This window comes from Stegodyphus dumicola, chromosome 7 (assembly GCF_044657685.1).
Source record: "Stegodyphus dumicola isolate Sdum_Otavi_A_Nest chromosome 7, ASM4465768v1".
Taxonomy (NCBI): Eukaryota; Metazoa; Arthropoda; class Arachnida; order Araneae; family Eresidae; genus Stegodyphus; species Stegodyphus dumicola.
Window position 1 is genome coordinate 21,171,335 of NC_140774.1, and position 22,622 is coordinate 21,193,956.

At 31.8% G+C, this 22,622-nt stretch overlaps 1 protein-coding gene across 2 annotated transcripts in view; it reads right to left on the reverse strand.

Annotated features, from left to right (window-relative positions):
* The window catches only part of Mcr (macroglobulin complement-related), a 239,657-nt gene that overhangs the window by 18,512 nt on the left and 198,523 nt on the right, over positions 1–22,622 (reverse strand). For both annotated transcript variants that reach the window (XM_085819950.1, XM_085819951.1), the window contains exons 25-31: positions 20,789–20,957; positions 17,975–18,163; positions 17,508–17,586; positions 14,841–15,021; positions 8,718–8,810; positions 6,308–6,494; positions 4,465–4,694 (exon numbers count right to left, since the gene is read on the reverse strand). In XM_085819950.1, the coding sequence (XP_085676076.1) occupies positions 4,465–4,694; positions 6,308–6,494; positions 8,718–8,810; positions 14,841–15,021; positions 17,508–17,586; positions 17,975–18,163; positions 20,789–20,957 (1,128 nt within the window). The remainder of the gene's footprint in view (positions 1–4,464; positions 4,695–6,307; positions 6,495–8,717; positions 8,811–14,840; positions 15,022–17,507; positions 17,587–17,974; positions 18,164–20,788; positions 20,958–22,622) is intronic.

Genomic DNA, 22,622 nt, shown 5'->3' on the forward strand with positions numbered 1-22,622 from the left:
TCACCACCCGAAATTGTTTTCACCATATCGACAAGAATTGCCGTGAGCGTGTCTACATCTTCATTCTCTTCTTCACAACTCAAAGGGGTTAGGTTGTTGTTGGCTTCAACATTAGGCATGAGTTTTCTCCATGATTTTATGAGGGTTGACGGTTTCACTGAGTCCCATGCAGATGCAATATCGTAGATGCTGTCGAAGATTGTGTAGTGTTTCCAAAGCTCTTTCAGATCATAACCTTCTTCGATTTTGGCCATTAGCAGCTTGGTTCGGTATGTTCTCTTCATTGTTGCAATGACTCCTTGGTCCCGATGCGTGAACGAAGTTCAGGTTTCTGTGGGCTCCTGGGTTAGAAAACCCTCATCCCAGTCGAATACATGGATCTGTTTCCGAACGTTGTCGATCGTGAATGAAACATACATAAACATTGAGGTAAGGCATAAGTTCTTTTTCATGTATGTTGTAGAAGATCTTGAGATTCAATTCGAGTCTGGGAAGCAGAATAAGCAGTATGTAAACGGAAACGTCGATTTAGGATGATTACTATGGGAGAGTGTCGATCGAACGAGCTCGCAGGCAGCAGTGGTGGCGGCTGAACGCTGAATGAGTTGAAGTCAGGAAAGCATCGAAGTAGACCAGGAGAAGAACGTTGATTGGGGTGCGTTAGTCACGTGTGCTAGGGGGGGGAGAGGCAAAGGCTCTTTCCAGTCCATACGAAATTTTGAAGGGAAGGCCAAAAAGTAATGGGGGAGGGGTTAAAATTAAGGAAAGCCAGCTGGACTCAGAAAATAATTTGGGCTGTAAAATAATTTCTAACTTCCATTTTGTCTGAGGAGGAATATTTCCTTTAAGCATTACTTTGAAATCACATAAGCGTTTGTAGTTGGTTGACAGTGCATTTAAGTTATAATTATTTATATATATATAAAAATTATTTTTATTTATTTATTTATTTATTTATTAGTCCAAAGGGATTTGAATCCCGAAGGACTATTAGTTTCGTTTTGGCATTTTGCGTCGGACTCATAAATGTCGGTTCACTTTTGAAACTGTTGCCACAAAATGTTAGAGTCCTGCATAATATTTGAAGAAATTAAATAATGAAAAATCTGCATAAATGTATGTATATTTCTCGTATTGTGATAAAACAACGGTACATAGAGTCATCGAATTTTGAATAACGTAATCCTCCAACGAATATGAGCATGTGGAAGACCAAATTTGAAATTTGAAATTTGTTTTATGATCGATTTCTTATTTTTTAAAACTTTGACGAATTTTTGATTAACAAACTCAAGGATTTCAAAGCGAGCAATGGCAACGTTGTGCAGAAAAAACATTTTTATCTCCAGCGCGTGAGTCTCTGTATCGGAAATTCTAAAGATATGCTCGTTTTAAAACTATTTTGCGATATTGCTGTTGCACTGGATCTTATGGTTTAAGTGCGAGGAACATGATATTTAATAAAGAAAGGTAACACACAAAATGTTAAAAAACGCCCTTATGGACGTAATTTAAAATCTGAAACATTTCAGATTTTTTTTTAAAATTTTGTAATTTATATATTTTTATTATTATTAATTAGTGATAGTTTCTTAATAAGGCACCTGGCCTTCTTCTGTGCACTGGTCATTAACGTTATACTGTAATGAGGGAATGGTAGGATTGTTAACTTTAATTATGTTTGCAAGGAATCGCTTTGCGATTTTAATCATAGTCTCAACTAGTTGAGGTGTGTTTGTTTCTCTGTGTAAGGCTTCATTTCTTATGTACTCCTTGGTCCATGGGTTGGATTAGCGCAGTAACGTTTGGGGGGAGAAACTTTGCAAACATTTGTCCATCAGAAGACTTTAGCACGCTTGTTGCTGGGTGAGAAGGTGCGTTGCCAATCAATAGCACAGCTTTTTCAGGCAGGTTTTCGATTTAAGATGCTTACGCACTTGAAGAACAAAGATTTTTTCGAGCCATCTTGAAAAATGTTTCGGTTCATCCATCCTTTTTTTTTTTTTTTTGGTTAAAGTAATCAACGGGCAAATTTTCTATCCCTGTGCCTTTGAAAGAGCTGGGTTTTTTTTTTTTTTTTTTTTTTTTTTTTATTATTTTTATTGCAAGACATGATAGTGATCCTTTCCTTGCTGCTTTTATGACCCGCCGCTTTACTTTCACTTTCAGATGCTAAAGAACGAGTGGGAAGACATTTTCACAAAAGTCACGATTCGTCGGCATTGTAAATTTGTTCAAAAGATAGCTCTTCTTTTAAAACAAATTCTTCGAATTCATGGTGGAAATCGTCGGCTGCTTGTTGGTCACCACTAAGTTTCTCCCCATGAAGTCCAATTTCTCGAATTCCATGTCGCTGCTTACAACGAGTCAACCAGCCAGAAGACGCATCAAAATTTCCTTTCAGGCCTAACAACTCAAAAAAGGTTTTTGCCTTCGCCGCAATGATAGGACCATTTACAGGAGTACCCTCTTTTCGAACTTGAGCTAACCACTCTGCCAATGCCGTGTCTAGCTCATCAAAGGTCTTCATAGTTTTTCGCGTTTTCATTGCGGAAGCACTGTCCGATATTGATGCAAAGTTCACCAGTTTGTCTTTTTGCTTTAGAATGTCACGCACTGTTGCGATTCCGTAATCCAATTCCATCTGCTGCCTTGTAGCGCCGTTTGCTACTTTGGAAATTAATTCTAGTTTTTGCGCAATCGTCAACACAACCTTCTTTCGTTTCCCTGACATTTTAAATCAGTAACGAAAAACACAAAACCAAAAAGCACAAGCACTGAACACAATAAAAGATAAGAAATTAATTCCGACCGGTTCGCAAACACTATCAGGCTTAAACTAACAATGGCGAGTGGGAGGAAGTGGACGTATCAGTAAGATTAAGACGAGAGAGGGCCGTGGAGCGGGCACTGCAAGGGTGAGTAAGAAATCACTTACTCATCAGAGGGGAAGGTTCCGAGAAGGCATCGGATATTTTTGCCATAAATAAGCACGATGTTTAGCAAATTTAACGTTTCGCTCAGTTTTGTTACCATTTTTATTTTCTTTGCTTTACGCTTGGAAAAAAAAAAAAAACACTTTGTGCGGCAGGCGCGGATAATCGGGAATCTACTGTATTAAAAAGGAAGGTATATTCAAATGTGAAGAAATGCAATATAAAAAAAGAGTAAAATTGTGGAATGTATTTGCCCCTTGAATCAAATGAATTGAAATAGCATTACTTTTCAAAAAAAAAAAAAAAAAAAAAAAAAAAAAAAAAAAAAAAATATTTCAGAGCAGATGAATCATACAACTTAGAAATATGTTAAGTTGTCATGAATGCATGAAGATCATATTCATTCATACAACTTGATCCATTTCTATACAGTTTTACCTCTTGAAAATCATAAGTTACATGATATTTATCATTTCAGACGAGAAGACTTAGAGCCAGAATACAAAACGCGCATGACTACATGTAAAATTTAAAATTAGGCAAAAAAGTGATTAATGTGGCGCAGAATAAAGCTCTATTAATCTGGAAGACAATCAGATACAGATCTCTCTTCTTCAGGCGAGGGAGCTTCCCTTATTGTAAGAACACAATAATGTAATATATAGTGTATCTAGACACACAGATTCTATCGCTAATATTACAATATGAAATCAGAAAGATATCAAAAAGCACAGACAAATTCATAACAACCATTCCAAAGTGAAAATTCAGAGCAAATATATTTTATCTTCCCACTATAAGTAATCCAAGAGTGATGTGAATAGAGGTGTTTTAGAATCATAACCTGGCTAACCACAATGGCCATTCTGAATTCTAGTATGTTCAGGGTGTAAAATTACAACAATAGCGATTCATTACGAGATCTAATCTATATAATCTATCTCTAATCTATAATGATTTCAGATAAAACAATTTATAGAATTTTATGATAATTAACTAGTTAGTATAAGTTGAACCTTTACTTTTTAACTTCTTTCCGTAGTCCTCACCAGAATGCAGATTAGTTGTTGTGTACTTAAGGGTTGAATGAAGTTGGAACTACCGGCAACCTCATGTTACAATTACATATTATCACCAGCTCCACCCAAGTTATTCTGGATTTAGCATCTTGCCACCTGTTGTTTAAACTAGATGGCGTTAATTATTTTGAGCCAGCCTCTTGTGTGTGTAGTCTCAGACTATGTTACCCACATTTGAATTTAACTTTACCTGATATTAATTTAAATAAATGCATGCATTGGAGATTTAATCTGTTACACAAGTAGTGGTTTCTTTTCATTTAAATAAAAAAGTTATTTTAACTTTCTTAAGATTTTGACATTTCTTTCAAAGTAAAGCGATTATTTGCTTCTAATCTAATAGGGTCTGCAGGACATTGTCACGAGCCTCTAGTTACGGAAGACCCCCTACAATTCAAATTCAATTACTTTTATATTAAAAAATAATAAAAATGAAATGCAATAATTACCTGAGTTGAAGCCCATCCTCCATATGTTAATCTTTGCGAATTGAGCCATTCTACTATTTCTCTCTGAATGACAGCATTTCGTTCGACATGTACTAGGAGACCATAAGCAGTTGCTTCTATATTTGAAGCATCATATTTATGAGGTAGGCGTGGTATCAAGTAAGGTCGAGTGTTTTCTATCTTTGTTGTTGGACCACGAACCCGTTCTCTTGCCCAGTATCTCATACCACCTGAAATTTCAGTTCCATTTTTAAATGATTATACACAATCTGAATGAACAAAATAAAAATGGAAATAAAGAATTAAATATTAACAATAAACACATAGAGATGGTTTTAATATTAGTCCCAAAACGGCTTAGTAATAAATAGAATACACAAATAATAAGCTTACTATCTGAATGCTAAAAATAATTAATAAAAATCAAAACCATCATTGAAATGGTAAAAGTTTGTCTGTAAAACAGAAAAGAGAGAAATTTAGAAGCTTATTCACAAAGACATAAAGAAATGAAATTCAAAACAAGTAAAATCCCAAAATTTTCCAACAAAAATATAAAAGAAATGTCAATTAAGCGTTTACAAACCAAGAGAATACCCTAAAACAACAGAAATATATAAAATAAGAAGAGAAATACAGTAAAAATCTGATTCAACTTTAGCAAGAGGAGGTAGATTAAATTCAGTTGAAAACACTGCCTTTCAGGAAAACTGAGGACCTTTCTGTTCATCCAAAATTAGCTGATGAACTAAACTATCTTAAATTAAAATTTTAATTGTATTTATCTTCCTATTTTATATATTTTTTATATATTTCTGTCGTTTTGGGGGAATTCTTTTAGTTTGAAAACACTTAACTGATATATTTTTACACTTGTATAGGGAAATTTTGGGATTTTACTGGTTTTGAATTGTCTTTGTGAAGTAACTGCGATATATATTTGTCAATAGATATATTTATTCCAAAAGAGAAACTGTCTTTTCTCAGTAACATGATTATTTTACACCATTAAACAACAAGAAAATAATAGCTTTCTTTCGATATTTATCCTAGATAGTCTTTACAGAAAGTTGGATGCTTTGGTAGTATGAATATGCCATATTAAAGTTTTATTAAATTATTTTACTCTGTTTTTTTCATAATAAAAAGTATTAAATAAATAATTACTGCTCCTCCATTATTTAAAAATATGAATAAAAATCATTACTGATTGGCTGTCAAAATTTTATTTTTCATTATTTTTTATTACATTCTTTATTTTTTTAATGGAAGGCTCAAATAAAAGCTCAATCTAATGCTAAAAAGCTTATAAACAAAAATAATATTTATAATTCTTCTTAATAAAATATGCAATTCCAGTTAGAATGTGCCAATTTTGCACCTAATAATTTATCAACAATTGCAAAGAATCTGCATTCTATTATTCTAGCCTTCCAATATATCATCAACTTATTTTTAATAACATATGACGTAGCCTTTTGTATATTTACGGAGAAAAGGTCTTTAAGTTTCTGAAAATAATCACTTCTTAGCAGAGGCATAGTTCTAATTTTCATAATGAATCCCAAGATTTATTATTCTAACTTTCATAAAGTGAAAAGGATATGAAATACATCAACTGAAATGATCATTACGGAGCTGAAAAACACACAAAGTTACAAATTTTAGACAATTTAAAAATATAATCAGCATTAAGTAACATTTTTGCAGCTGCATAATATTAAAAAAATCATTTATTACCCTTTAAGTTCTCAATCTGATAATTAGCAAAAGTAGAATCAAGTAGAAACCTCTACAACATTCTTAGATAATAGTAAAATGAACAAATCTAAAGCCAACATACTTTCTTCTCTCATATGAGAATCCAAATAATTCAAGGCTTCATTTGCTTCTGGGCTGTTGGCTAATGTCAGTGCATATGTTGTGATAGCAAGAGCATACGGATCCTCCGAATCTTTAGCAACTTTAAGCATACGTTCAAGGTAGCTCTGTGCTTGACGCCTAGCAGTAGATATTCTAGATCCTACATCCTACGAAATGTAATTTCATACTGATTAATTATATGGTCTTTATTTTAAGTATCTTAATTGATTATCAATATTAACATAACAATGTACACCTTACACACTCAAAAAAAAAAAAAAAAAAAAAAAATGAGACAGTTCTGTATCTCCCGTTCTACTGGGCCGATTGACAAAATTTAACTTGCATCTTCCATGTCTCAAGCGCGACTTAGGATCCACATTGACCGCTATCAAATGCAATTTAACGATATTTTTGCGTGATATCTGTACGTAAAGACAAAATGAAGGACGCTTTTTCCAAAAAACGGATTGCAAAAGGATTTAAAATGGATTCAGAACAGAGTTTTTTGTGATGCCTGTACGTACGTACGTATGTTGAGAGCTAATTGTTTAAAAAATACTACTGCGATTTTTACAAAAACTCGGCACGCGGACATAATTTGAGTCGTAGAATCGAAATACGGAAAAAAAAATTTCGAAAATCGGTCCAGTAGAACGGGAGATATAGAACTGCCCATTTATTTTATTTTATTTATTTATTTATTTTTGGGTGCAAGGTATACTATTATAGAAATTATACTGGAAGTGCAAATATTTTTGCAGATGCTTATGTTTTATTTCATGGACATCGAAGATATCAATCATCATTTAAAAGGCAATGTAAATATTGTACCTCCTATAACATTATATTAACACAATTTCTTTCCAATTTCTGTGGTTCTGATCATATTATTTACGGCTGTGGTAATTATACTGTTTTCATAAAAAAATTAATGTTACTCAGCATTTGTTTCATTCTCACCACAGATATTGCGAGACTTTTATGGCTTAAGTGAGCCTTTTATGGCATTAATAAAACATAAGTAATATTTACCAAATCACTCTGAAACCCAAATAGTTAAATAATCCAACTGAGTATAATTTCCAAACAACACGTAAATTAGTGAAAAAAATCAGGACTTTACCATGCAACTAATTAAGCATACAAATCCCATTTATTGTGTTGTTCGAAAAGTAATTTCTTTTTCTTTTTATGAAAGTGAAAGAAGATTATCTTATAGTGAATAAATATTTTATTAAATTATATATTGTCCATTCCGGTCCAATATCTTTTGCCATCTTTCTGGCAGTAGCATGCCACGCTCATACAACTGTTTTTTTTTTCCTCTGGCAAAACAAAATTGATCCAGGTGACTTAAAACCTTCTCATTTTAAGTAAAACTTTTTTAGAGACCGGAACAAATAATAATCAGAAGCTGCCAGATCTGGAGAATATAGTGGGTGTGGCAATATATCCCATCCAAGCTGTAAACGCTTTTGGCGAGTTAACAAACTTGTATGCAATCTTGGTGGAACACTACCCTTTTTTTCTGTGTAAGTGAATCATTCTGTTTGTCCAGCTGATGACAGTCAGCTGCAGTTCAGAATTGATCGTTGTGTTGTCCGGTAGAAGCTAAAAAAATGGATCATTTTCTTGACGTTTCAGAAGCAAATCACAAACGTCATTGCGACGGCACAAATTTCTTCCCGTTAGAACATGATGAACCCCCATGTCAAGCTTTGAGATTAAACATAGACGTTTTAAATGATCATGAACGGTCGAATTCGATAAATTTAATCTCTGAGCAATCTCACGAGTTGTTATTCGCCGGTTTGCACCAATTAATGCCTTCATTATCTCTTCATCAGCTTTAAATGGCCTTCCAGAACGTGGTGCATCTTCAGGGTCAAAAATTGCCGGACAGAAATTTTGCAAACCAGTTTGGGCACTGGCTACCTGTCAGTACATCGTCCACATACACATAGGATAATTTTTTTCTTGCTTGAACAACAATTTTACCTTTTCGATAGAAAGAGAGAGAGAGAGAGAGAGAAAAAAAAAAAAAAAAAAAAAAAACTAAAATGCTGCTTTTTACTTTCTATATTTGGAAGGGCACCAACCAAAAACTACTGCGTAGAATCAATCGAACTTTTTCACAAGAAAGCCTTTCTATATCAGCTATCAAAATATATAATGATTATACGGCTTAAGTGCGAAGTTTCTGTGTAAATATGCACTTAAGTCCTCTGTTGAGGAAAAACGAAATTACTTTCAGAACAACCCAATAACAAACAGTATTTAAAGATCTCATTTCATATAAAATGCTCGACTGCTATCCAGTCAGCTAAACCTTGGAAATTAATTTTTGGAATTATACTAATTATAATAGCGATAATTAAATACATTACTCCTCTTAAATCCTTCACTTCTGAAAGTGTTATGAGAACATGAGCTGTCAGTGAGATATTATGATACCGAACACCACCGTAACGAGACTCCACCTGAAATTTAAAAAAATATTTTATCAATGTTTTTATACAAATATAAATATTACATAAGAAAATTTAAAGTTCATACTTTTGATACAATCATGTTTTGTTTTCAGATAGGTAAATAATTACCAATAAGCTCAGTTTGTATATTTTTTATACTTTATGGCCCAAAAATAATTCTGTATCAAGATTTTGAAGAAGTATTTATAACATTAATTTTCCCGCTTAATTATATTACTTAACCACTTGAGTGGCAAAAACGCCTTTATTAGGTCACGAGATTTTTTAATTTTACTATGTTTTTGATTTGGTATATATTAGATTATAAAGTAGACACCACTTAATGTGATTACAGTTAATTTTATCATTTGTATATTGTTATCGAACTGTTAAAGTCCCACCCATTTATATGCAAAAAGATAGAAAATACATTACATACTGTGATCAACAATTTGGTCAGTATGATCAAATTATTGTCAAATAGTTTTTTAACTAAGTCACCGAATAAGGAATAAAATCACCAAATAATCTCAAAAATAGATTATAAAAAATCGCCAAGCATCAGAAAAATGTTGCCAAGGAAAAGGGTTATGTCGCTACACAGCTTGTTTTTGATTTGGTCAACCATTTAAAATGAGGCAAAAAAGGAACCTTAGTTTGGCATATATTTTGAATAACTAAGTAGATTTTGAGGATGATCAGACATAAGTCCCTCTTCTCCAGGAACACAAAAATTTCTGCAGATTTTTTTCCCTGATCCTTAAAAATATATAAATAAAGTTTCCTGATTCTCCCATAAAAATTCTGTGAAAGTATTTATATGTTTCTTGATATTTTTATATTAAATAAGTTAAATTCGATTGTTATTTTGAAGGCTATAACTATGAAAAATATCATCTTAATGAATATAATTTTATGAAATTAGAAATGAAAATCAGAGGATTAATAGGATAGTTTTTTTTAAAGACGTTCACAGCATCATTTTCATGACTGCTTCAAGGTGCCACTTTTCACTCACAGAGTATATATACTCTTATAACTTAACGATTAAGAATGTGACTATATTTTTTTAAATAAATATTTAAGCGAATGATCGTTATTTTTAAAAACACTATATAATGAGTCAAAATGTCTAATTTTTAAGTAGTATTTTCTTTATTCCCATTTCTCCCAAACAATAGCTTCTCAGTTTAAATGCTTTGTTCAAGATGCTGTGAGTTAAAAAAAAAAAAAAAAGAGAGAGAGAGATTTTAGATTTTTGGGAGTACTTTTGTGGATATTTTACATAAAAAGAGATTTTCACAATTATATATATATTTGTGTGTGTGTGTGTGTGTGTGTGTGTGTGCATGTGTGTATTAACACAAACACGGGGACTACAATTATACAAAATTATGTTGCTACATATTAAATGCGAAAATCATACTAAAAGAAATCATATATTAATTAAAAATTAAATTATAATAAAAAATAATATATATAATACAAATATTAACCCTCTCACTGCATACTTTTTTATCAAAATAGGTTCAAAAATTGCATATTTTTTAATTACATATTTCAAATCTGCATATATTTTAGAGTAAAATTTTTTATATATTTTAGAGTTAAACTCTTTTACAAAAATTTTTTATATATTTTAGAGTTAAAATATACACACACACAAAAAAAATTCCCCAATATATAGAATTAAATCATAGAAAAAGGTTGTCAGAATACTGAAATTGAAGAATAATGATACAAAAGGAAAATTTTGAAAATTAATATTGGTTAAATTATGATTTATTTTAGAAAATACAAAGGTAAAACATATATACTAATGAAAATATTTGCATAATGTAATATTTTGCATATCAATTTTGCACCACTGTCGAACATTTTCAATAGAAGCTGAATTTTCAGATTCATCAATATCTGCAGAGGAATCTGAGAAATTCTCATCAGTTTCGCTATAACTATTTTCAAGATACTTGAAATCAGAGTCAAAAGTACTATCAGTGTCGGAAATATCGTCAGGCGTATAGGTTACATCACTCGTGAAAAACTTCCTGCCAGACATCTTTGAGCTCTGAAAAGTACGCACAAAAGGCTACATTACGTATTCTCATATATTTAGCAGAAATATGGACAACTAACGCCATCTGTTAGCCCACATCTAAATAAACAATTAAAAATCAGAGAAAAGCCGAAAGGAAACCTTGAACGGGGAAACAGCAGGTTGCAGAGTTAAATAGATGGCAGAAATTCATCCCCGCGGCCAATCGCGGGATGCACAAATTTTGCTACTTCTACGTTGCCCGTGGAAATCGTGGGATGCACAGCGAGAGGGTTAAAATAAATAAATAAAAAAATAAAAAAAAAAAAAATCTGAAATGTTTCAGATTTTAAATTACGTCCAAAGGGGCGTTTTTTTAACATTTTGTGTGTTACCTTTCTTTATTAAATATCATGTTCCTCGCACTTAAACCATAAGATCCAGTGCAACAGCAATATCGCAAAATAGTTTTAAAACGAGCATATCTTTAGAATTTCCGATACAGAGACTCACGCGCTGGAGATAAAAATGTTTTTTCTGCACAACGTTGCCATTGCTCGCTTTGAAATCCTTGAGTTTGTTAATCAAAAATTCGTCAAAATTTTAAAAAATAGGAAATCGATCATAAAACAAATTTCAAATTTCAAATTTGGTCTTCCACATGCTCATATTCGTTGGAGGATTACGTTATTCAAAATTCGATGACTCTATGTACCGTTGTTTTATCACAATACGAGAAATATACATACATTTATGCAGATTTTTCATTATTTAATTTCTTCAAATATAATGCAGGACTCTAACATTTTGTGGCAACAGTTTGAAAAGTGAACCGACATTTATGAGTCGGACGCAAAATGCCAAAACGAAACTAATAGTCCTTCGGGATTCAAATCCCTTTGGACTAAAAAAAAAAAAAACCAAACAATGAAAAATGCTACATAGTGTATGTATGTATCATAAACATACAATTAAAGAAAAAATATATTTTAGCCCAAAAGGACTATTTGTCTCGAAAGGCCATTTTGTATCAAACCAGTAAAAGCACTGAATCATTTTTCAAATTGTTGCCAGCAAATATTATCACCGTGCATTATATTTAAAGAAATTAAATAATGAAATTATCTGCATGAATATACGTATGCTTCTCACACTTTGAAAAATAACGGTACCTACAGTCATAAAATTTTGAAAAATATCGTCCTCCACCTGAATATGGAAGCCCGAATTTTGAATTCAATTCATAACTTATTTTATATTTTGTAAAACTTTAAAGAACTTTTTATTAAAAAACTCAACAATTTCAAAGCGAGCAGTGGAAACATTGTACGGAATAAAATATTTTGATCTCCAGCGTGCGAGGCTTTTTATCCGAAATATGCTGTTTTTAAATATTTTTAACTCAGATATGGGCTTTAGCCCAAATACTCTCGAAACTTGAATGTGTGTGTAAATTGGGGGGGGGAGGAGGAACTTTGGACAATAATGTACAAAGGTGGTTTTTTTTTTTTTTTTTTTTTTTTTTTTTGGGGGGGGGAAAGCTTTCAGGTTTTTTTTTTAAATTTTATTTTAAAAATTTGCTATATGCTAGTTTTGTTAACCTTTATTGAACTGTGTTATGCAGAAAACATAATGCTGTAATCAAATTATAAATTTGTCACATTTAATACTTACATAATTCATACAGAAATTTAAAATGCAGTACCATTTAAAACCTGCATTAACTATTTAAACAGAGAAACTTATTCCTATTGCTCTTCATATTTGTATTATTTTTCATTTGAATGCTTTTTAATTCTTTCTTATTCATTTATAAATACACCACGTTTATCTTACAAGAAATACATGAAAGTCTCTTAAGCGTAGAACAATTTTAAGCATGTTATAGGAATATTTTGTACTTGTTCAGATACAAGTGCCCATGTTCGGAATTTTATATTCTTTAGCTACTTTCATTCTGCAGCTTTTTATATGTAATATACTTTAAAGTAAAAAAAAAAAAAAATGAAATGGTAATTTAATAATAAACATATGATAAAGATAATAAAATATACACAATGAATGTTACAAATGTATATTGTATACATTTAAATATTACATGAATGGAAAAGATAACTAAATGGTACATACATTTATACATGTATAATACATTTAATGTGTAATACATTTTTAAATGAAATTAAGTTAATTATGTTTTCTTTCAACAGTAAGAAATACATGATAAAATGCCTCAAAACAAGTATTCCTAACCCTTTTCTTGCATCAGCCTCTTTTAAAAGAATGGTTTCTTTATTGATCCCCTTTACATTTTTCTCTCTAACATACAGTATACAATTAAAAAACATAATTCATTTGATTTACGTTTCTTTATTTTTGTATTATTATTACTTTTTCTTAAAAACGTAAACAGAGAAAAGGTTTCAGAAATAAAATCACAGATTCTAATTGCACAGAAGTTTGATTACAATTAATGTGATGGCTGGGCTCTATGTAGTGACACAATATGTTTAAAGCAGCCGAGCGGTAAAATCGCTGAACACTGGTAGTTAGGTCCGAGGTTCGAATCCCGCGAACGGGCTGGCTGCATGGGCATTTTCGTAGTTTTCCCCATGTGTAACGTGTATACGAGCCAGTTTCTCTTAGAAAGTCCTCCACGAAGGCATCACTCCCCTTAAGCAGATAGCCCTAGTGCGCTTTGCCGTATTCTCAATACACCACCAATACACCAATATGTTTAATATTTGGCATAAAATTGAGTAACTTAATTCTTAAATCATCTCTTCAAAAATATTCAACTTGTTTTTCATACTAAATTATTGACTTAACTAAAGTGTACTTCTGCTAGATAAAAAGAAAGAAAGTGAATAATGCATATTCAATAACAACTTTCATTTTGGGATATTTCTTTCGGGTGACTTTTAAATCCCAGAGCTTAGCACACCTGTGTATTAACCCTTAGCGCTCCGTTGGCTCCGCCACGGGGGCCATCCGGCATTTGTTCCGCAGCTCCGTAGGCTCCGCTACGGGACCATCCGGTATTTATTCCGCAGCTCCGTAGGCTCCGGTGAGGAACAAAATGTTCTTAGCATGATTACGCTTAAGATGTTGCGGTATCGTCGTCGCTGGCAATTGTTATCTGTAGTTAAAACGAGCTCACCCTCTGTACTGTTACAATTAAAACATTTTTTGACCTTTTTTATGATTAGCAACATGAAAAAAAAAATAATTGTTATGATGAGAATTTAGAATTTAGTGTGAGTGAAGACGTGTTTGATTTTCCGGTGTTAAAAGATATTGCGAAAGATAATGTTGATTAGAATTCTGACACTTCAAATATTGGTTCCTAAATTATACTACCAAAGAGACAACGAATGAGAATTATTGAAAGAGAAGATGATGATTCGCAGGAAGACTTCGATGTTACACTTGCCCAAGTAAACCCAGGATGCACATGGGAGATTGTTTTCAAAGATATCACACCATTGTAAATCACAAAATTTAAAATTTATCTTTCATTTGCAAGAAGAAAGTGCATACGCATAAAATAAATAAAATTTAAAACATTCAGAAGCACGTGTAATTCTTCTCACTTAAAATAAGACTCCGTTTCACTCATTCCACTGCGAAAATGTGCCGGAGTTGCTGGTAGGCAGTGGTACAAAAATGTGCGGAGCGCTAAGGGTTAAGATACAATAACACGCCGAACAAATATTAATTTAGAAGTCAAACAACAAAGATCAGCGTTATATTTTCAAATTTTCACACACCTGTTGGTCATCACTACGTCTATTTAAAATTCCAACGACACCCCGCCCCCAGTGGGTCGATACCGACCCTATTCAGAGCCCCTGACTTAAAATATTATTTAAATTTTAAACAGTACACATAAAATAGGTTTAGTTTTTAAAAGTAACTTCATATAAAAAGCATCCATTCATATACGTTTCCCGATAATTTACACATCAAAAAAGGACTTAAAAATGGCAAATGAAGAAAGTACTTACTGTAGGGGACATTTTCCGATCTAATGGCTCAAATGTTGTTTCATAAAAAGCCCCATTGGGTAATTGATGATCAAGTAACCAGTTAACAGCTTTCGATATAATATCAGGATCAATATACAGAAAGTTTTCCCATTCTTGAAAAGTTGCTTTGTGGAAAATCCTTGCACAAAATGCTGTTAACCTGTGGATTAATTAACAAGACAAATGTTGAAACTATCTTCTCCATAATTCGCTTTGATACAAGTATTCTAAAATATAATGAATTATATTTGAAACTAAGCCTAACAGAATATTAAAACATGAAGAGATATTAGTTTAAAAATCAATTTTCAGCACAAGAGGTGATCTTAGTCTCGATTTTCACATTTCAAATTAAAAGCTGTCACCGCAAAATGCCTGGCGTATATATTCTATCAGGAACTCTAAATATACGATGTTTTTTATGTATTTTTGATTTTATATGCTGTATGTGTGAAGAAAATGATGTTTAATAAATAAAGACAAAATAATAAAAGTTAATAACACAAAAAAGGTCATCTTTTAAAAAAAAATAACATTTATATTATGAAGAGAAAAGACCGAAAAAAAATTAATGACAATGCTGTAATGCAAATGCATATGCTGCTTTTAAGTTTTTGCGATTTTACTGTTGAACATTATGGTGCATAAGTGCAAAGAAAGTGTTGTTTAATTATCAATTATAAAACACTAGAAGTTGCTTAGGTCTTCATATTAAGAAAACTGAACATTGATATGATGACCTTGAAAAAAAACTGATTAAAAAGAAAAATATATGCAACACTTAACACTAATGAGTATTCTAAAAATATGCTCCTTTTAAAAGTTTTATGGTTTTATTGGTTAATTTTATGTGGCATAAGTGTGGAAAAGCAAAGCTGAGTAAGAATGTTTAATTGATAAAAAGAGTTATGCTAGTATGAGTGAGCAGGCTGGTAAACTGTGAATAGCATAAAAAAATAGTGAGAGCATAAAAAATCTTAACAAACTCTCTGAAACAAAGTTAAAATTCTGAATGCTTTCAGATTTTCTGCTGTTTTATTTTTTTTTCCTTCACCTCTCTAAATTATATGCTAATCTTGATTAAAATTGCATAAGAAATTCTAATTTAAGGATTTTTTTCCCTGGAAGAAAAGAAAGTGAAAGGACTTTTTCAAGCCAAGTAAAATGTTATAAAACATATGCCATGAATAAATATAGTAAAAATCCAACTATCCAGCATTCATCCAAAGAGAAAGTTCAAGTGACAGGAATATTTTAGAATTTCAGAGGAAAACAAAAATCCCCCCTCCCCCAAAATTAAATAAATGAGAGGTTTATAATACTACCATTATAGAGGTCATTAAATTATTAGCATGTATATGTATATTGTTGTCAAATAGTAAGATTTAGCTCCAAAAATGGATAAGCATAATACTACAACACAATCATAAGAATTTAGCTTTGGTATGTAAACTAGATTAATTCTTGATAAGCTAGCTTAGTTTTCGTAAAACGGATATAAGTTTTTTCTTTTGGGGGGTTTACATTTTGGGAAAAATAATTAATATTTTGGGAGTGCCTTTCATGAGACAGAAAGTAATAGGGTAATTTCTATTTCTAAGTTACAGGATCCTAGCATCAAGGTAGACACGATGTGCGACTTAATTTCAAAACATAAACTACAGCCATGCAACGTCAAAAACTGTGATAATAATTTGTATCTGTTTACATAAAGAATAATCTGTTCCATTCAACTTCTGCCAGAATGGTTTAGTTTAGTTTAGTTCATTAGATTACGGCAAAGCACTCGAGTGCTATCTGCCTTAAGGGAGGGATGCCTTCGTGGAGGACTTTTTAAGGGAAACTGGCACGTATACACATTACACATGGGGAGGAAAACCACGAAAAAACCCATGCAGCCAGCCCGTTCGCGGGATTCGAGCCTCGGACCGAACTACCAGTGTTCAGCGACTTGGAAGAATGAATGACGCAAGTTGTGCGACGTCTCCAGCCAACTTTAATGTTCGGTGGGATTTCATAAGCAGATAAGGTGATTCAGTTTCATGTTTAAGACCTACGAAATACATCGGCTTTTATGTCTGAAATTCATCTCCCCCCTCAATTCTTAAATCTATTCAAGTAAATAGCAAATAAGAGGGCTGTTTTTATAATTTTGGAGCGGAAATTTATTTCGTCCGTTCTACCTTGAACTCCAATTTTTATGCACTCGCTCAACTATCCGGAATTTTCAATTATCCGAAATTCGGTATTTTAAGAGCTTTTGCCGTATTACAAGAAAAATTTTTTCTAATTTTAAAATTTTATCTTAAACACAAATAAAAAATATGATGAAAGCAAGGAGGAAAAAATGAAGAAAATTGCTTGCAATTACATACTTTATGCCATTTAGAAGGAAGAATCAAATCCTACTGAAATAATTAAACATAAGAAAATACAAATCTTATGGAATAAAAATTTAAGTAACACACTAAAATTTCTAGAAAATTAAAAATTTAATATAATTTCCTTTATACTTTACAAGTTTATAAATAAAATTTCATTTTTTTCTCACATTTTATTATTTAAGATTATTAACTGCATTTCAAGAAATCAAATGAGTATAACAGTCTGGACATAATTTCTAATGGATAGACTTTTATAACTCACCACACGCTTGGTTTCGAATTCCAGCGAAAAGGGGTAAATGATCCATCCTTTTGTTGATAACTTAATTGTCTCTGGTACCCTAAATATTAACAAAGGCACATTATTATGGAACAAAGGAAACATTAAGATATTTCTAAAGTTGCATATAGGGAGTCCGCAAAGTGCCTGAACAACTTTACTCTTTTACTGAAATTATTGAATTAACTGAAAATTTTATTTTTTCAATGTAGTTGAAAACTAATAAGGACTTTTAATTAATTTAAAAAAAAATGTTTTCCAGTGAATTTTATTCTTATACTTTTATTTTTGTTTTTACAATACATATAATTCAGGACTCAAGCAGTTATTCTTGGTATAATTTACAATTAATTTCAAATATTTCGTTGAATAAAATGCTCTTATTCTTTCATTCACATGATTCAATGGCATTTTGGTAGATCATATAACATAGAACTAAACAGCCTTACCTATGTTTAAATGCTTAAATGCTTGCTTCTCTATATCAGGTTGTCTCTGCCCTGTTAATCTCAAATATAATAAAGTATATAAATTAGCTGCAAAATTAAACATATTTTGTTCACCACACCAGGATGGTTTCCGCAATAAAGTGCTGGCATTTACTGGCATAGTTGCAAATGCAGGACCCGTCACATCACCTGAAAAATATGAAGTATATTAATATTGACAGAACTGGGTACAATAAACATCGTGTCTATAAAAGTGCTCAATCAGTCTCTCATTTTTGTAACTGGTGGTTACAGACAGTTACAAAAATGTTTTGAATGATGCAGATATTCATGCTGTGGGCATTTTCAAATTTTAAAAAATAAATAAACAAATAAATAAATAAAAAATTTACCAAGATAATAAATTTCAGAATTTGTGATTTTTGACATCATCTTTGTCACAAATGCGAAGTTCATTTATTCGATCTTAAATACCATTCTTCCATTATTTATTAGTATGTAATATTTTTTTAATTTATAATTTTGTTATAAATTATATTTATAACAAAATTATAAATTTATTCATGCGAGTTTTTAAATGTTAAAAATAAGTTATTGATATTCTCCTGAAATCTTGTTATTTTACAATGAATCTATTACTTAAATTTATAATACAATACAAAATACAAATACAAAATTAAATAATACGATACAAAAAATTAATTAAATTAGAAATAATTTTAAATTTAATTTATGCAAATAATGTTATGAGTCGGCTATACGGCAATATTGAAGCATTCCGATGTTTTCTCTGACATGCGTTCTACAGAGTTTTAAGATATCCTCTTTGAACTACATCTTTGTATTGATCGAAACATTTTACAACAATCTGCATAGAAATACTTATCACATAAACTATTAATATCAGAAACCTTTTCCTAAGACATTTTATTTTTACTTGGATACAAATGCAAACATTCTGCTCTTCAATTTGGCATGGCTCCAAAAATATGGTATCCAATTTCAAAATGAAATATCTCTGCCAATCTTTGTTGTCAGGCAGCCAGGTTTTTCATACTTTATTTTTTATAACGAGTACAAAAACATTCTGTCTGTAAGTATAGGGAGCACGGAAATAAATAGATGGAAAATTAGATTTCAGAATTTTTACAAAGTTGAGTTTTTTTAAATTAAAAAATGGGAAACATGAGTATTTGTGCCATTTGAAATAGCTTTGTAATTGGAATTGATATTTACAATCAACGGTCGTGAAAATAAAGTTTGGGTAAGGGCTTTTATTTTCTTAAATATACTGAATAACGCAAAATTTAGTACAATATTTGTTTTATATCTTCATATTAAAATGATAACAACAGCAGTTTTCCAAACAAGAAACTTAAAAATCTAAATACATTTTGTGAATTCCTAATATTATTTCAATGTTGAATGAAACAATTAAAAGTAAATAGATGATGACCCTAATGTCGAAGTTGAAGCAGACATGGGAACCATCTGCTAGTGAAGCCTTGAAACTGCGTTGAAGTGCATGGAGCGTCAGCCAAATGTGACCATGTCATTGTCAAAGGGATGCGCGACTTGCCTGCCCGAAACTTTCACCGAGAAATTCAGCAAGCAATGACTTTCAGTACTTGTAAGTACTGTGCAGTAAAAGCATTACCTTTTCATTTTAGTTAATTAAAACCTCTTTTCCTTTAAAAATAGTTTTTTCTCCCATTTTCAAAATACAGTAATTAATTAAAGTGTACGTAGACCCTTTCTTCGGAAAAAATCCAATTATCCGGCTATACAAGTATCCAGTTATCCAATTATCCGATTCGGTCCCAAATGGTTCGGATAATTAGAATTCTCATATCAGCATTTATAGGAAATTCTCTTCGCATCTTCAAATTCGTCACTCACAATTCATTCCTCATTAGCTTCTTCAAACAGTTTATCACATAATGAGCTTGGATTTGTTTCAGGAGGCGACAGGCATCCTCTAGCATTAATGTTGCAACTTCAGTTTTTACATTATTATCAACGGAATCATTAAATTCCTGAAAATTCACGTTAGTTGGAGACATACTAATTTTTCAGCTTCCTTCTTTATTAAAAGGCTGGCATGCTTAAAACAGTTCTTTACCGTCTTTCTGAGAAGTGGTTATAAATCCTAAATGTTGCCTTAAATCAAAATCACGATAGTTGGCGACTTAACACCTTCTTGGCGATATGTCTTGTTATTTGGCAACTTCTATACTTTATTTCGACCTTATATGGCGATTTTATGTTTTACTTATGTTAATTGTTGATCCCAATAAGAAATTTATTTCCCCCGTTTTTGTATACAAATGGGCAGAATTTCAGCATTTTGATACCAATACCAAAATTATATAGTTCCACCGCCTCATCCGTGACCATGAGCGCAAACGCGTATGCGCCATTCGAACCGAATTATTCTCTAGGGTGGAAGGATGGGGACATTCTTTCCCTCGAACATATAAATTCTCTCTCTCTCTCCGGAGAAGAGAAGACTTTCAGGTGACCTTTCACGTCGCAAAAAGTAATAACGCCCCTTTTGCGCGAGTCTATGTGTTGGCAGAATGCCAGCCAAAGTTGCGTTTCAGACGGTCGAACTATAACTGCAATCACATTAAGCACTGCCTACAGTATGAACAAATATACTGGTTTACTGAATTTTAGAAAGTTTTACGGTAGCAGACATGGAGCATTTCGTTTTTAATCCGTTTCAACAAAGTCATGTAATTTCTAAACAATCTCTCTAATTCAACATTGTTATTTTACCAAACATTAAAATGAAAAGAAGTCTATACAAACCAACAACAGAAATCTGAGCTTGATTTGATCCAAACATGTATAATCTGTCTAGCCGATAAGGAACTATCGGTGTTTCTGTAATATTTGTATCCAAGTATTTAATAAGATAAGCTCCTTGACTCAAGTCCAGCTGCACGGTAGTATGCCTGTACTGAGGTATGCCATCAGCCTGCAAAATAATAATAATGATAATAAAAGTCTGAAAGGGTTCAGATTTTAACAATCCCCTGAAAGGGCTCTTTTATCAGAAATTATCAACAGACATGCCCCAGGTGGAACAGAAAAACTTGTTATAGTGTATTATAATGGTGTATTATAATGAATATGCATTTAGACTGACATGGGAATGTTGTATATCTTCTGTGCATTAAAAACGGGAGAAATATGTAATGTAATTCTGTAAAAGATTTAATGTTTCTAGTTAGAGATAGCATGGAATAAATGTGTTTTTATTTAACTCACTCATATTCCAAAGTAAAAAAATACTGTTCTTAAGAACTGCATCTATTGCTTTTAAATAATCTAGTTTGTTCATCAACAACAGACATATTATTAGATACGAAAGAAAAGCTGAGACTTGAATAAAAAGTGAAACAATACAAAATCGCATATGGTAGTAGTTTTTTTAAACAAAGGTGCATATTTAATTGCATGCAATCCAGAATATAATATTTTTTCCGCTTTTTTCACAATTTTATCTTTGAAAATCCTGAGCAGAAATTATACAAATCATTTAAATTCCGAAGGAAGCGGTTACAGTAAGAACATAAATGAAAAGTAATATTATTTCTTTAAACGAAACCTGCATTCCAATAAGAACACACAGTAGCATTACCATTAAAATATCGAATATGTATTCATTTCTTATATAGATAGATGTCTTCCTTTCTACTTCCCTGCTACTTGAATCTCACTCTTTCTTATTCTCGCCTCAGCTACATCCTTGAAACACCCATAAATAATTAGTAAAGATGAAAGTCCAATCAACTTGGTGAAATCATAGACTGTATGCCAGTTTATCTTTGCTTTGCCGTGATGGGGTCTGTTCTTGTATTATGCTGGCATAAAATTCAACAGTTAGAAGGGAAATATACAGCATGACCTTCACAGGTAGTATGCGAGGGTTTGTTTTCGTTAGTAAGACAAAAACAGTCACTATGGATGAAACCATTTTAAAATTTAGGGGAGTTTGTTCTTTGAATGCAATGAGAAAGAGAGAAAATTTTAAGAATATTTTTTTAAATTTTCAGAATCTTGTGCTAAAACACTAGGGAGAGAATTTGTGAGGAAATATGGTACATAAACGTTGTACACAAAAAAACTTCAACCTGTCCCCCCCCCTTTTTTTTTTACACCAGTTAAAACTTTACATTGACTGGATTGGTTTATTTAAACTGTGGCACAGTTTGCAAAGGCTATCTGCCTAACGGGAGAGATGCCTTTGTGGTGCGCTTTCTAAAGGAAACTGGCAAGTGAAAAACCATGAAAACTTCCGTGCTGCCCGTTTATTCACTTAGAACTGAATCGAGGACAAACTATCAGCGCTCAGCGACTTTATTATTTGGTCATGAAGTTCTCTTACAAATGGTTGCTCTTGAATTCTATGTGTAACTTAGTTTCTTCACTTCTAATGATGTTTATTGTTACATCATTACTTATAGTGTTTTTTTTTTTTTTTTTTTTTAGTATACTGTTTTAATATGTGCAACCAAATGAACTTATTCTCCACCGAAAAATGCTTGAATATACAGGTAAACTGTTAACAATATTTTTCTGTTAATTCTAATGTGGATTATCGTAATTTCGGGTAGATAAGCCGCGGCTTATACGTGTT